Below are 15530 nucleotides of genomic sequence, written 5' to 3'. Positions count from 1 at the left end.
GTTCTTCATGCTGATATAACCTGTACTTCTGTACCAGATGAATACCTCGCCTGATATTTGGTGTCATAAACTCAGCGTCCATCTAGAACGACAGTGTCTTTAAGCTGCTGTTCTTGGAGATCAAAAATCTGTTACAGACATTGAGTTGTCTGTCAGTTTACAGCTTGGGTTGCATTCCTCTAGTGACCAGCAGAAGACATTAAAAAAAAGAAGCTTATGGCATTAATTGCTGCTAGTGTGTTAATCTTCAAATATATTTTTATGTTCTCTTTCAGGGGATGTGGGATTTTCTTTAACTACTACCTATGGCCAGTGGAGTCTGGAGCAATAAAACTGCTACAGAATTCATTCTACTGGGATTTGGGGATCTCCCGGAGCTGCAAATTCTTCTCTTTCTTCTTTTTTCAGTGATCTACATTTTGAGCATGGTAGGGAACATCCTCATCATTACACTCATTGTAACTGATCAGCACTTGCACACTCCCATGTATTTCTTCCTGGGGAACTTGTCCTGCTTGGAGACCTGCTACACCTCCACCATCCTGCCCAGGCTGCTGGCCAGTCTCCTGACGGGGGATAGAACCATTTCTGTCCAGCGCTGCCTCACACAATATTATTTGTTTGGTTTATTTGGAGCCACAGAATGTTATCTCTTAGCTGCAATGTCTTATGATCGGTATTTAGCAATATGCAAACCACTGAACTATGGAGCCCGTATGAATGGCAGATTCTGTGTCCTGCTAGCAGCTGGGTCTTGGATAAATGGGTTTTTGCCTGTTACCATAACAACTTCTTTGATGTCACAACTGCCTTTCTGTGGCCCCGGTAAGATTGATCACTTCTTTTGTGACTTCACCCCAGTGATAGACCTCTCCTGCAGCGACACCCGTCTGATAAAACTTTTGGGTGTTGTCCTGTCGGGTGTATGTTCACTGCCCCCATCTCTACTAACTGTAACATCTTACATTTGTATCATCACCTCCATCCTGAGAATCCCTTCCACCACTGGGCAGCAAAAGGCCTTTTCCATCTGCTCCTCTCACCTCATTGTGATTACAACTTTCTATGGGACCCTGATCATTGTTTATCTCCTCCCCAAAACTAAGACACTACAAGACCTGAACAAAGTGTTCTCCATCTTCTACACCATCCTGACGCCCCTGCTCAATCCATTCATCTACAGCCTGAGGAACAAGGAGGTAAAAAAGGCCCTAAGAAAAGCAGTCAGTAAATTCCTTTCAGGAGTCTGATTTACCTGGCATACCCTCTAATTTAACCTCACTTCAAAACTTCTTGCTTGTAAAAATCAGACATAAAAATACAAAAGTGTCACAGCACTCTCTTATTTAAAAAAATTGCTGACTTTCTGATTTTTACCATACAATTATAAAATAAATCAATTGGAATATAAATCTTGTACTTCCATTTCAGTGTATAGTGCACAGAACGGTTTCAACAAGGCCTTGGCTGTATGAAATATTAGTTTGTACTGACTTTGCTAATGCTTTTTTGTGTACCTGTCGTAAAACATGGCAAATCTCTCGATGAGTTCATGTCCCTCCTGGAAGACCTGGAACCACTGGGTTAGTGTACTCACCACGGATGTGGAAGGCCCAGGGTCATTCCCCACTCTGCCTGATGCAGATAATGGATTTGAACTTGGACTCCCATCTCTCAGGTGAGTGGTTAGGGTGCTGCTTAGGGGGCTTGGGGTGGGGACAAGGGACAGGATGTGTCCCCATCTCTCCTGTCAAACTCTTCCACTTTGTTTAAATAATTAAATAATCATTGGACCAGGGACTTCCATGTGGTTTTACCACCTCCCAGGTGAATGCGCTAACTACCAAGTTATGAATCCACACACTCTCTCTTTGGCCCAATGACCATTCAAATGGTCTCCCGTCATAGAGCACAGAGATCTGAAACCGGCCAGAGAAACACCTGGAGATTTCTTCCTCTGCAGGGGGAGTCCCCAGCCAGGGCAATGTTGATGGGTTGTCTGACAGGGAAAACAACCAAGTGCTATCACCAGTCCTGAGCAGTGTAGCTAGGTCAACCTAACTCTTAGGTGCAGACCTGAGGCCCGTGGTCCATGCAGAAAAGATCTCCCTATTTGAACTGAGACAAGAGAAGTTGGTGGGGCAGGTAACAGCAGGCCATGGAGACAGATGGAGTGTGGAAGGAATGAACAGATTAAGGTAATGCCTGACTGGTACCATAGAAAGTCCATTGCCTTTCTCTCTTTCTCTCTCTTTCTGAACTATGTTAGTATCTCAAGGGCATTCCTGACAGAGTTACTGACTGAGGGATCGCGGGGGAAGAAATGCGTTTGGAAGAGGGATCTGAAGGAGGGGAGAGAGTTTGCCTGGGCCCCAGGACAAGGGATGCCCATTTAGGTGGAGGCTACTGCATGGCAAAAGTCACTAGTCGGGGAAGGAAACAAAGCTGATGTAGCAGCAGCGGAAAGTGCTGTCCGAAGAGGAGAGAGACGAGCAGCCAGGTAGACGTCAGACAGTAAAAGGAGGGGGCAATGGAGTGCTGCTGACATTTAACCTGGGGCTCCCGCAGAGCCGCTCCTCATTAGCTTCTGGAGCTGGTAGTGAATTCAGAGGAGACAGATGAGAAATCCTCCTCTTTGTTAACCACTTTGTTACTCGCATGGCTCTAACCTGGGATTTTCATAGGAGGGGGACTGAAAATCCCAGACTGAGAGGCGAAAGGGGAAACAGACACCCAACATCAGATAGCAGAGCTGGGAACAGAACGCAGCTCTCCAGATACCCAAGCCAGTGCTTGTTTGCAAGGACCATGCGGCCACATACTTGAAATGCGTCTTCAAGCCCATTAGTAGGTAGTGTCCCTAGGTGACCGCACGTCTGTTAAGAACAAATCCTTGGGAATAGTGCTGTCTTGTTGCTTAAATGGAAGCAGAATGCTGTTAGTTCGTGGCATATCACCGTGTTTAACTTGGGCCATTTGAAAGGGGGTAGGTGGGTGTGTTGGCAAAAGCGGTACCCCCTGGCAGGGATGCCGAAGAGTTCCTTGGTTATAGTGGGTTATACTGGGAAGGGAGAGAGCTGAACTCAAACTCTTCTTCAGTAGCTGTCACTGAAATGCAGAGACAACTAAAAGGGAAGAGTGGGTGACACGAGGTTGCAGGTTTTCATGTCCTATTGCCTGAATGAGAAGATGCTGGAGATGAGAGGTTTAAAAATCTGTGGAGAAAGCAAGTACCAACAGAAGAGCCCCTCTCATAAACAGAGGGGAATCAAACTGCTAGTTTAGGAGTTTCTAAAACAAAATCTAGAGGGATATTATTTAAATTAAGAATGGAGAGAAAGCTGCCAGGGAGAGAAGTCAATCAAAGCTGTGCATTAGGAAGGATGAAGATATCTGATAAGTGGCTGGACTGCAAACAAGATACGTAGTCGACTCTATGATGAAAACAAGATATTCTTCTATGTGAGTGGAGGAGCGTAGCAAACGGTGCAAGCTGCTTGGGAACTGTCCATCACAATGCTTTTTCAACAGGAAATGCAGTTTGGCTGAATCAACATTTTCCACAGGAAGTTCAACCAAACAGTTTCAGGGTTTTTTTCCTGAGGGAGAATTGGAAAGAAATATTTTATTCTCGATCAGGAGGATTTGAAATGAAAATGGCAGTTTGTCCAACCCAGACACAGCATTTTATTGCAGGGCTGTTGGCCATCAACGGGCATCCAGCTTAGCTGCCACAACAATTCATGGGAGCCGCAGTTCAGGTGCCTCTCTCCTTCGTTCTCCTCTGGGGGCCGGGCTCCTGGGCTGGACCCCCGTGACTCTCCCATGATTCAGTGAGGACGCCCCTCTGCTGGCACCATTCAAACATACATACATTCCAAGGCCAGAAGGGACCACTGTGGTCATCTAGTCTGGCCTCCTGCATAACGCAGGCCATAAAATTTCCCCCAAGTAATTCCTATTTGAATTAGAGCACATCTTTTAACAAAACTCCCAATCTTGATTTTAAAATGTCAGTGATGGAGTATCCACCATGACCCTTGATAACTTCTTTCAATGGTGGTTTACCCTCATTGTTAAAAATGTACACCTTATTTCCAGTCTAAATTTGTTCAGCTTAAGTTTTCAGGCATTGGATCTTGTTAGCCGTTTGTCTCCTTGACTGAAAAGCCCATTCTGACGGGTTCCCCCCAGGGTACCACCTAGAACTGGGGTACCACTGAGCCCTCCTGACTCACCAGCCTGGGCTCCCTTTACACTGTATTACTGTGACAGGCCCTCAATCCCCCTCCAGCACACATACAGACAGAAAGACACACACCCAACCGCAGCTACACACAGATGCTGAAATCAGCTCTGCATGGGAAGGCTCAGCTAAGGCACCTCCCAAATCCTAAGGCATGCACTCCCCTCTGGAGTGTAAACCCAACATGATACCATCTTGCACTGCACAGAGAACTGTACAGCATAAGTTCATGAAATTCACCCCTTGCCTCAATGTGGAGGAAGATATGCAATAGCTTCCTGCCGCCCAGTTATGATTTCCACACACTGGTTTTAGACAAAACAAAAACAAGTTTATTAACTACAAAAGGATAGATTATAAGTGATAGCAAACAAATCAAAGCAGATTGCCTTCGTAAATAAACAAAACCGCAAACTGATCTTAACATACGAGATAAGAAGGATATGAAATAACAAATTCTCATCCTGAGTGATAAACTGGCTGGCAGACTCTTAAGGCACAAGCTGCCTTGGTTTTGCAGCTTGGGTTTCCCAGGTGTTTCCAGGTGTTCCAGGTGTTCTAGGGAGAGTGAGATACCATCATGATGTCATTTCTCCCCTTTTACATCTTCTTCCCACTTTCTGGAAAGCTCTTGTGCTGTGACCTGGGTCAAACAGTCCCCATTCTGTAGTGCTGACTCTGAGAGGTTTCTATTGTACACAGTTCCTGGGGTAATCCTTGTGTTTTTGTGCATTTATTAATCCATTAACATTGTTTGGCCTTTTTACTGTTGTACCTGAAAGTCTGCTTGTGGGTGTTTTCAACCTCACAACCTGTTTCAGTAACACATGCATAGCCAAATTTCAAAACTTCACATATGACAATAACACATACAATCCAATGAGATATTACTGTCGAGCAGATCAAGACTTTTAGAATGATACCTCACAAGGCATACTTCGTGCAAAACATATCCTAATTACATGACGGTGGTGAATATTGGGGTACCAGGGTGTCACACCCATTGTTGGGATATGTGTAGATCTATATATATCTATATATAGATATCCATGTATCCATATATCCATGTAATGTGCTATAGGCCATCAAGGCATAGTGTGGATGGAGTGTGTTTGACACAAATACATGTATTGCGTGTTGGCAACTGAAGCAAGAACTTAAGATTTCAAGTGGGTAAGGACAATTTGTACAAAACAACTTTGTTATGTCCCTGGGAAATATATGAAGAATCAGCAAATAAGGAACCAGCTGGACTGCTATAAAAAAATGTATAAGAATTGGAGGAAATGGCATGCCTTGGATCATGGTGGCCTGCCTGAACTGAGTTGTGGGTGTGTCAGCGTTCCTCCCCATTCTGAACTCTGGGGTACAGATGTGCGGACCTGCATGAAAGACCCCCTAAGTTTACATTCCACCAGCTTAGGTTAAAAACTTCCCCAAGGCACAAATTCCTTTCCTTGTCCTTGGACAATGTCCACTAAGTGATTTAAATAAACGTTCAGGGAGGGGCCACTTGGAGCCCTATACCCACCAAATTATCCCCCCTAGCCACTTAACCCCCTTTTCTGGGGAGGCTTGAGAATAATATACCAACCAATAGGTTAACAAAGTGAGCACAGACCAAATCCCTGGTTTTTAGGACACTGAAAAGCAATCAGGTTCTTAAAAGACGAATTTTATTTTAAAAAAAGTGAAAGAATCACACCTGCAAAATCAGGATGGAAGATAACTTTACAGGGTAAATAAAAAGATTTAAAACACAGAGAATTCCCCTCTGACTCTGCTTCCCAGTTACAAAACAGGAATAAATTTACCTCTTAGCATAGGGAAAATTCACAAGCTAAAACAAAAGATAATCTAACACATTTCCTTGCTATTACTTCCAATTGCTGTAATTTTAGATGGATTATTTCAAGTTCTTTTTAGGAGCTGGTTTACCTACTTGGTCTCTCTCTTTGTCCTGAGAGGGAACCAAACAAAGAGAGCACAAACAAAACCTCCCTGCCCCCCTGATTTGAAAGTATCTTCTTTTCCCATTGGTCCTTCTGGTCAGGTGCCAACTAGGTTAATTGAACTGATTAACCCCTTACAGGTAAGGGGACTCTGTACCTCTGGCCAGGAGGGATTTTAGGTTACGGCATACATAAGGGTTGTTACTCTTCCCTTTATATTTATGACAGGGTGAAAGGCCCAAACATCAGAGACAAATGACTAATGATGTCACAAAGTGGATAATAAATGGAGGTTTCACACATTTGAAATTTGGAGTCTTTCAACATCCCCAGAGCCCTGTCGGGATATAGATGTGGTCTTTCCGCCGGCTCCCCGCATCTGATCTGATCTCATCTGATCTGACCGAACCTCAACTAGCCATCAGGACTTCATTCTGATCTGCAGACTCTGGTGTAATCAAATCACCCGTTAACATCTCTTTGTTAAGCTAAATAGATTGAGCTTTTTGAGTCTATCACTAAGGCAGGTTTTCTAATCCTTTGGTCATTCTTGTTTCTCTTCTCTGACCCCTTCCCAATTTATCAACATCCTTCATGAACTGTGGACACCAGAACTGGACACAGCGATGGACACACCAGTTCCAAATACAGAGGTCAAATAACCTCTCTACGCCTAGTCGAGATTCCCCTGTTTGTGCCTCCATTGCAGTCGATCAGATGAGATGTAATCAAGCCAGGGGGTCCAGCTCAGAAAGGAAAATGAGAGCATGAGGCACCCACACTACAATGCCCATGAACCACTGAAACAGCCAAGGAGGGGAGTGTTTCATGTCTAACTGAGTTTCAATTTGGTTAAAAAAAAACCACCCAAACGGATCAGTCTAAGAATGTTTATTATTGGCGGGAGACAGGTGGAGACATGCCTGTGGATGAGAGCCTAGATCTTCCATCTCCCACTCCTTTGCCTTAACACCAAGACCATCCATCATTCCCATGCACAGAGTTTCACATAATGAAATAGCTTTCATTTACCCCCTTGCAGGCGAGCTCCTCTTCAAGCAGAAAAATGGACAATGGGACAATCGTGGCCAAATTCGTCCTTATGGGACTTTCCGATCGCCCAGACATTTGCGTCTCTCTTTTTGGTGCCTTTCTGTTGAAGTACCTCATAACCCTCAGTGGCAATGGCCTCAAATCCTAGCCATAGGGACCAAGGCTAAGCTGCAAAACCTGCTGGACTTCATCCTCCGCAACTTCTCCTAGTAAGACATCTGCTGCCCCACTGCTACCACACCCAAGATGCTGGAAAACCTCTTGTCAGAGAGCAACATAATTTCCTTCACTGGCTGCATGTTGCAGGTCAACTTCCTGGTGGCTGTAGCAAGGAGGGAGGTTTTCCTCCTGGCGGTGATGGCCTGTGACTGGTACGTGGCCATGTGTAACCCTTTGCAGTACATGGTCATTAGGAACAAGAGACTCCACGTTCTGATGAATGCCAGGAACGTGGGTCACCAGATTCCTCAACTCCCTCCTGCACACAGTGTCTACCTGCACCCTGCCTTTCTGCCACTCCCACAAAATCAACCAATATTACTGTGACATTCCCCCAGTGCTGGCTTCATCCTACACTTCCACGTACCTCAGAGAGATGGTGGCCCTCATTGTAGGGGGGATATTCGGCCTGGGTGCCTTTCTGGTCACCCTGCTCTCCTACATCCAAACCCTCTGGACCATCCAATCAGCCGAGGGCAACACAAGGCCTTCTCCACTTGCGCCTCCTCACACCTCATGGTGGTACATCAGTTCTACAGCACCACCGTCTTCAGCTACATATGTTGCTCATCCAGCCTCTCGCTGGATCAGGACAGGTTGGTGGCCATGCTGGATGGGCTCTTCACCCCCATGCTGACCCCCATTACCTACAGCGTGCGGAACATGGAAGTGAAAGAGGTTTTGAGGAGAGTGATGGGTCATAAATGTCAGGGAATAGGCATTTGGGGCACCCCTTTGCAGACTCTGTAGCGATCTTCACTGGGGCACTGGTCAGCCTTGGAATGAGATTTTCAGAGCCACCAAAGGCATTTGGATGTGCAGTTCCAATCAAATGCGATGGAAATTTTGCCTCCAAATCCCTTGGGTAACTCTGAAAATCTCATCTTGGGGGTCCCAATTGCACTGATGTCACAGGGCTAGATTCTGGACTTCTCACTCAGGGCCTGATTCTGCGACTCCTATGGGGCCTGATTCCCCACTGTGCTACTCCAGGTTTATGTCTATATGACTCCACTGAATACGGGTGGAGTTACACAGCACAAAGTGGAACAAAGCAGTGGTAATTCAGGCCCATTAGATAATGACTTACAGCTGTGATTTTCAAAGTGGCCTGGAGGAATTAGGTGATCTACCCCACACATTTTTAATGGGATTTGGATTCCTGACTCCCTTTGGCCCATTTGAAAATCCAAGCCTCACTAAACAAATGGTCCCATAGATTTCAATCGCAATTTGGAGAGCAAGGACCTCGTCCTGCATTTTAACTTCAATGGGGTACCAAGTATAGGGCAGGATTCCACCCTAGCAGAACAGCTGCCACACTCCCCAGTCTGAAGAAGTGGGGTAGAAAACGGCTTGTCACTTTGAGCTGAGTCCTTATTCCAGCAGAGCATTGACTTTCACGAGCGTTGATTAAGTCAAACATCTTGTGATTAGTTCTCATTAGTTTTGAACTTTGATTAGTAAATTCACAGTAAATCAAAGTAGGGTTTTTTGAAAATTAACAGTATGTAAAAAGTCATGGCAACAATAGATCAGTCGTTCTAATTTCCTACATATGGGTCAGGGAGGTACTTGCAGTTTAAATGGTGCCTTGGGTGAAGCGCGGTTAACTGGTTGAAGGTACTTGTGATCAATAACGTCTATTGGGCTTTTGGAATTCATGCGATAGTATATGAGAACCTGATTCTCTACAGTAGAGCTGGCCCAAAAATGTCCAACCAAAAAATGTGCATTGGAAAATTAGGGTTTAATCAATTTTTTCTTTTACTTTTTTATTTACAGAAATATTTCATTGAAATTGTTCCTCTTCCAGACTTTCAATGCCATTTTTTCTTCCGGAAAAAAAAGCTGAACATTTGTTGGTATTTCTGAAATTATTTGTTTCAAAATTGTGGGATTTTCTGCACTTCCTGTCTGTTTTCCAACTTGCAAAAGTTACTTAAGTTGTGCATGTAAGTAGCATTTTCACTTTTCCTACCTGGAAAATGTTGGGAAATGGTAAAGTGTGAGAGAGAGGGTGGCACAAAATCTTTCCCACATTTTCAACATTTCTCACCCTGGAGTTTCCTGGTAGAATATGTCAAATGGGAATTTTTCCTGTAAAAATTGTCATGGGAAAAAATCCTAATTGTCCAATTAACTGTAATAATCGGAGGTGTAGAGTCTGGTGTACATTGTCCTGTGACATCAGTAGAGTGCCACTGATTTACACCAGTTGAAAGTTTGGCCCACCATGCTTCATATCTGCTTGTCAACAAGATGTTTTTGCAGTGCCAGCTGTAGTGTATTTAGGCTTGGAAGGAGTCCATTTTTATTGGTAAATGTCGCTAGATGTCGATTTCCCTGTACGCGCACAACTATTTCCATCAATCACCATGGAAACGTGCAGAGAGGCAAAGAAAGAAAAACGCTGTTTGAGGATGTGTTGGAGTTTGATTTAAGGTTATGGTCTCTGTGGAGTTTGACATGGGAGTTGACAACTGGTGTTTTAATGGTTATAAAACTTTACCGGTTTGAATCTCCACGCCGGCTGTCATTAAACAATTATTGTCTGACCCTTCCATGATTTTGCATGACTGTGAAAATCAAAAACTCAAAATAATGCTGGAAACTAAACACCAGTATTATCCCTCTGACAGAGTGCGAGGCAAGAAAGGCTGAATCCGGGCTCTGGGTCAAGCCCTGCAGAATGGAGCTGACAAAGCAGAGCTGTGCCTAATTCGTAGGTGCGGCCGGGCAGGAAGGCTAATTGAGCCACTAGGCAGAGCCCACAAATAGGCACAGGAAGGAGGTAGAAAGCGGGGAAGCAGGTAGTAAGGGGAAAGAGAGATTGCTCTCCCAGGCATCGGAGCCGACTCCATGGGTGCTCCGAGGCTGGAGCACCACAGGGAAAAAATGGTGAGTGCTGAACACCCACCGGCAGCGCCCCCATCAGCCCCCCTCTTTCCCCCAGCACCTCCCACCCACCAGCGGGCCCAGACGATCAACACCTCCCCTTCCCTCCCTGTGCCTCCTGCCTGCCGCGATCAGCTGTTTCGCGACACGCAGGAAGCTCTGGGGGTGGGAGGAGCGAGGATGCAGCACGCTCAAGGAAGAGGGCGGAATGGGGCAGGAAGAGGTGGGGATGTAAATAAACTGCACAAAGTATTGGTCCAGCACAGGGGTCTCTGCGTAGTTTGTAGACTGAGACAGAACCAGGACCAAGGAGGCCCTGTTGCCCCAACAAATTATTTTTTTAATTAATTCTTCCCAGCCTAGCTGTAATTAAGTTTGAGCTTCCCTTTCTCTTTACAGAGGTATCAATCTAAGTGCTTCTAAATTTGCCCTGCCTCATGGGGCAGCTAGGTAACATTAGAGCTCCAAATCTGAACCAGAGATTCCTGAGATACAAACCTCCCCTTTCCCCCAAAGCAACAACATTTGCAAAACCAATAAACTCCTTAGAAGAACAGCTGAGGCTCAAACTATGGCTCGGCTCTGCCCCAAACTTCTCAGTCGCTCAGGATTTATCTCGGCGAGTGCACAGCACCCGCTGTCCCTTTGGGTGAAGCCTGTGTGACACAGAGACCTCAGGGTGTAAACTGGCAGATGGGTCCATAGACTTTTACAGGGATCCCTTAGGTCAGTTATATACAGTAGCCCACTGGTCATCATAATTACTGCAAGATGTTTACACAGGTGATAGTTTGAGAGAAGTAAACTCTTTGGTTCCAAAACCGTTAAAGTCACCCGAGTCGAGCATATCAAACACTGACCATCCGGGGAGATGGGTGGCTGTTTGCTGTCTGGACCAGGTGCGGGCCTGAGGCTTTACGAAGACAAAGGAACCCCAAGAGAAGTCCCTGAGGTGGAGACCTTTTAAGAAAGAGGGGTCACAGCCAGCCTGCCCGTGAAGCGTGGCTTAGCAATACTGTAGCACAGCGTTTTTCAAACTTCAGGTCGCAACCTAGTCCTGGGTGGCGGCATGTCAGGCACTGGGTTGCTCTGGTCAGCACCGCCGACTGGGAAGTTAAAAGTCGCCTTGGTGGTTCTGCCCAGCTAAGGCAGAGTACTACCTTCCGGTTTCGACACCACGCTGCGCCCGGAAGTGGCCAGCAGCGGGTCCGGTGTCTAGGCAGTGGGGCCATGTGGCTCCACGTGCTTCCCCCGCCCTGATCACTGGGCTTCACTGGGGGTGGGGGCGGTGCCTGTGGGCGAGAGTCACGAAAAGCTGCTTGCGTGCCTCCACCTAGGAGCCAGACCTGCGGCTGGCCACCTCCGGGGTACAGCATGGTCCACGGTGCCAGGACAGGCAGGAAGCCTGCCTCTGCACCCCCACTGTGCTGCTGACCAGGAGCCGCCGGAGGTAAGCCTGCACCCCCTACCCCGCAACCCAACCCCCTGCCTCAGCCCAGAGCTCCCTTCCATACCCTGAACCCTTCATTCCCGGCCCCACCCCGGAGCCCTCACCCCCGCACCCTAACCCTCTGCCCCAGCCCTGAGCCACTCCCACACCCCAAACCCCACATCCCCAGCTCCGTTGGGTCGTGGGCATCAACAGTTTTCTTCAACTGGGTCCCCAGAAAAAATGTTTGAAAACCACTGCTGTGGCAGACATGAGAGTATCTTGTGAATTACGTCTAGGCACCAGGATGCGTGTTTTGATTTTATTTTATATGGAACCGTTTGTTTCCAGTGCTTATTCAGTGCGTTGTTAATTAAACCTATTTTTGATTTCACTATAAGCAGATCTGTGTTAAGCAGAGCGATGAGCTGAGGTTGTCTTCTTTGTATATGCACGACATGCCTCAGGCAGCACGTGAGTGGATTCATCGCCGAATTTGGTCCGCTGGTTGGATGGTTACTCCCCCAGCTCGGGCCGGGCCCTGACAGGGAGTGCAATGTCAACGCTGATCCATACCCCCCACGAGCTGAGGTGAAACTGGTGAGAGGGGTGCATGGCTTCTTTGGAAGTCGCGGATCTGTGAATACTGTGAGGGCCCATTGGAACAGGGGCTGGATGCTCCGGAGGGCTCAAGGATCAGAGCAAGCCTATCGCTCGCCTGTAGATTGACAGTGGGCCTGCCTAGGCCTAGGAGGAGTGCTGGTATTGCCCATGGTCGGCAGATTCTCGTCAGGCACAAGACTTCCTCACACTCAAGGCAAGTGGTAACAGGGTACCACACAGCCCTGGGTACCCGCAGGAAGCGTCACAGCTCTTGAGGGTTACTTTAGGGACTCCAGGTCAGCACATCAGGAAAGCAGGTCAAAGAGAGTGAACGTTTGTGGGTCTGCTGTCCCAAGAATTCGAAGGTCACACGCGATGATTGCTGAACCGAAGTTACACCCGTGCACTGTGAGTCTGAGCCCTGTCCTTGGCAGTTCTCGGAGCATGGGCCCTGGGCACTGTCCCCGCATTCTGAAGGGTTCCTGTGGGGAGTTTTGCCCTGAAACTAAAATTTCTGGTTTGACAGCATCATGTCAAAGGGCTCTAAAATCGATGTGCAGCCCCTGGTTTTATTTTAGCAGCATTGTCAAGTACATTAGCCTTGATCAAACAGAGGGAAATGGAAAGACTCTACTAACCAGTGAGTATTTCTGCCATGCTGAGCAATGGAACCGAGTGCAATGTAAGACAAACAAGTTGAAAGGTCATTTGGTCAAGGGATTTCTGACATACCCTGCCTCTAAGGTGAGCTACTCATTGCATTTCCAGATCCTTATTTTGGATTCAGAGCTAGGAAATATTAGAAGGTGAAGAGTGAGGGTGAATGTGTGGGGCAGAGGGGGGAGACAGGAGATGGGTTTGGGACCATGGCAAGGGGTGGGGCTTGAGGGAGATAATCTTGTGCCAATATTCAAAAAAGGCAAGCAGGGTGATTGGGTACTGATAGGCCGGTTGTCCTGACAACAATCCTGGGCAAAATACCAGAAAAGCTGATCCAGGGTTCAACCGATAAAGAATTAAAGGCTAGGAATATAATTAATGTCAGTCAACATGGTCTTATGGAAACCCGATCTTGTCAAACTAACCTGACTTCATTCTTTGAGATGACAAGTTGGGCTGGCAAAGGGAACTGCGACATGATCTACTTAGACTTGTGCAAGGCATTTGATTCAGTATCATCCTCTGTACAACAGCAGTAACAACAGCCGAGAGAGGAAGTACAAGAACCAACGGTTGGAAGATGAAGCCAGACCAATTCAAATTAGAAATAAGTCCCATCTTTTTAGCAGTGGGGGTGATTGACCATTGGAACAAACCAGTGGTGGATTCTCCATCTTGTGATATCTTCAGACCAAGACTGGCTGCCATTCCGCAAGATACTTTAGCCAAATGCTAGTTATTGGGTCCAAAACATGGGTAGCCAGGTGACATGCAATGGCCTGTGCTATACGGGAGTCAGACTAGAGCTCCTAATGGTCCCTATGGTCCCTTCTGGCTTTGAACTCTACGACTCGTGGGTAAATGTGGATGGGAGATAGGGGAGAGGATTGAGGGTGGGGGAGAGTGTCAGGCCAGGGGAGGGGAGAAACACTGGAAGGGGGACATGGCTGTGGATGGAAGGAGGATTGTCACCTCCACATTCCCCTATCCGGTGTGAAGCCTCCACCCCTTGCCCCTCCCCTCCCCTGCTCCCATCCAGCTGGTTGGTATGGGGGTGGGGGAGGTAAGGAGAGACACCTCTTATTCACAGCCCCATTGCTCAGGGCAATGGCCAGGAGACAGAGAGGGACACACCTCAGACAAAGGAGGGAATAGGCAGCAGCTGCCATAGCCCCAGCTGGGATCTGGGGGGGCCCTCCTTCTCTGGGGGTGTTTGATCCCCTATTCCTGTCCCCCGTGCATGAGCCTGGTCCAAATAGTTCCATTGGCCCCTCCGACAGGACTCAGTGCTGCAATGAGCCATCGATCTCTCAAAGCGCAGCTTCATAGCACAGCAACAGATCTGATCACAAGCTGCTCCAGCAAATCCCTCCATGGTTCAACACAGCTACGCCTCATACCGCGAACACACTTGGAGCACAGGCAGACACAGGCTGGATTTCAAATCTGTGGGACACCCCCCCAACAACACCCTATTCTTTTAGTCCTTCCTCACATCTCTCGATTATGGGTTCGTAGATTTCAGAGTCAGAGGGGACCGACAGATCCTGTAGCCTGACCTCCTGTATAACAAGCCAGAGAATTTCTCCAGTCACTTTTGCATTGAGTCTAATCACTTATGTTTGACAAAAGCATATTCTGGTCTTGATCTGGAGACATTAAGAGCTAGAAAATGCTACCACTTCCATTGGTGGTTTAACCTTTGCACCCCCACGACATACTTAGATGTGATGGCTATTGCCTGCTCCAGGAATCGGAGTTAAAGTCATGTTGCAGTGACATAGGTGTACTTTAACTCTCCACTGCCTGGTTTTCAGAGGTTTAAGTTTAATGACTTTCCTCATTCTGGAAGGGCACGATTCACCTCTGGGAAACCTTAACTCTGCTTTCACAAAGTTTGGGGGCATTTAATATACGTGGTAAAGAGAGAGAAAATGAAGAAGGTTAGAAGTTCTATGTCCTCCAACTCGTTCCTTTTGAGGTTAGGAGTTTGACGTTCTTAACAATGTCCCAGTTGTCCTAGACATGGATTCAAAAATCCCATCTGCAGAAGTGTCCTGGGAGATTTCACCTTCTTGCAGGAAGGGTAAATAATGAGACACCAGAGACTGGCACTTTTAGACAAGGCACAACGTACACCAAACACGCAGCAGAACTAGGACATCCAGACTGGAATCTGCTTGTTGAAGGAAATCAGCTACATGGACAGATGACATTAGAAGACGGACAGTCGAACCTTCATCCTGAAAAAAGGAGTCCTATCAAACGATTCCAGCTTGAAATAGACCCTTTTTAGAGGTGAATCAACCTTCAAGACTCTTTTCAGTTAAATCAGAATTGCAGATGGACAAGAGTGAGCGGCTGATAAAGTCCATCCTCCCTGCTCACGGCTGTGTTTTACCTTTCAGGAGGGGATCTGCCTCCCTGAGCTGTTGAGAAACTTAGTGCTAGATAGATGCTAACAATGTTT

General features: G+C 46.9%; 1 protein-coding gene across 1 annotated transcript; it reads left to right on the top strand.

Moving 5' to 3' along the window:
* Nucleotides 1-302: 302 nt before the first annotated feature.
* LOC141997452 (olfactory receptor 11A1-like) lies at nt 303-1250 on the top strand. The gene has a single exon (XM_074969833.1). It carries the CDS (start codon nt 306-308, stop codon nt 1248-1250), a length of 945 nt encoding a protein of 314 aa, XP_074825934.1. The 5' UTR covers nt 303-305.
* Nucleotides 1251-15530: the final 14280 nt, after the last annotated feature.

This window comes from Natator depressus, chromosome 13 (assembly GCF_965152275.1).
Source record: "Natator depressus isolate rNatDep1 chromosome 13, rNatDep2.hap1, whole genome shotgun sequence".
Lineage (NCBI taxonomy): Eukaryota > Metazoa > Chordata > Testudines > Cheloniidae > Natator > Natator depressus.
The sequence above is the reverse complement of the archived record's forward strand: the minus strand, read 5'-3'. Positions and strand labels throughout refer to the sequence as shown.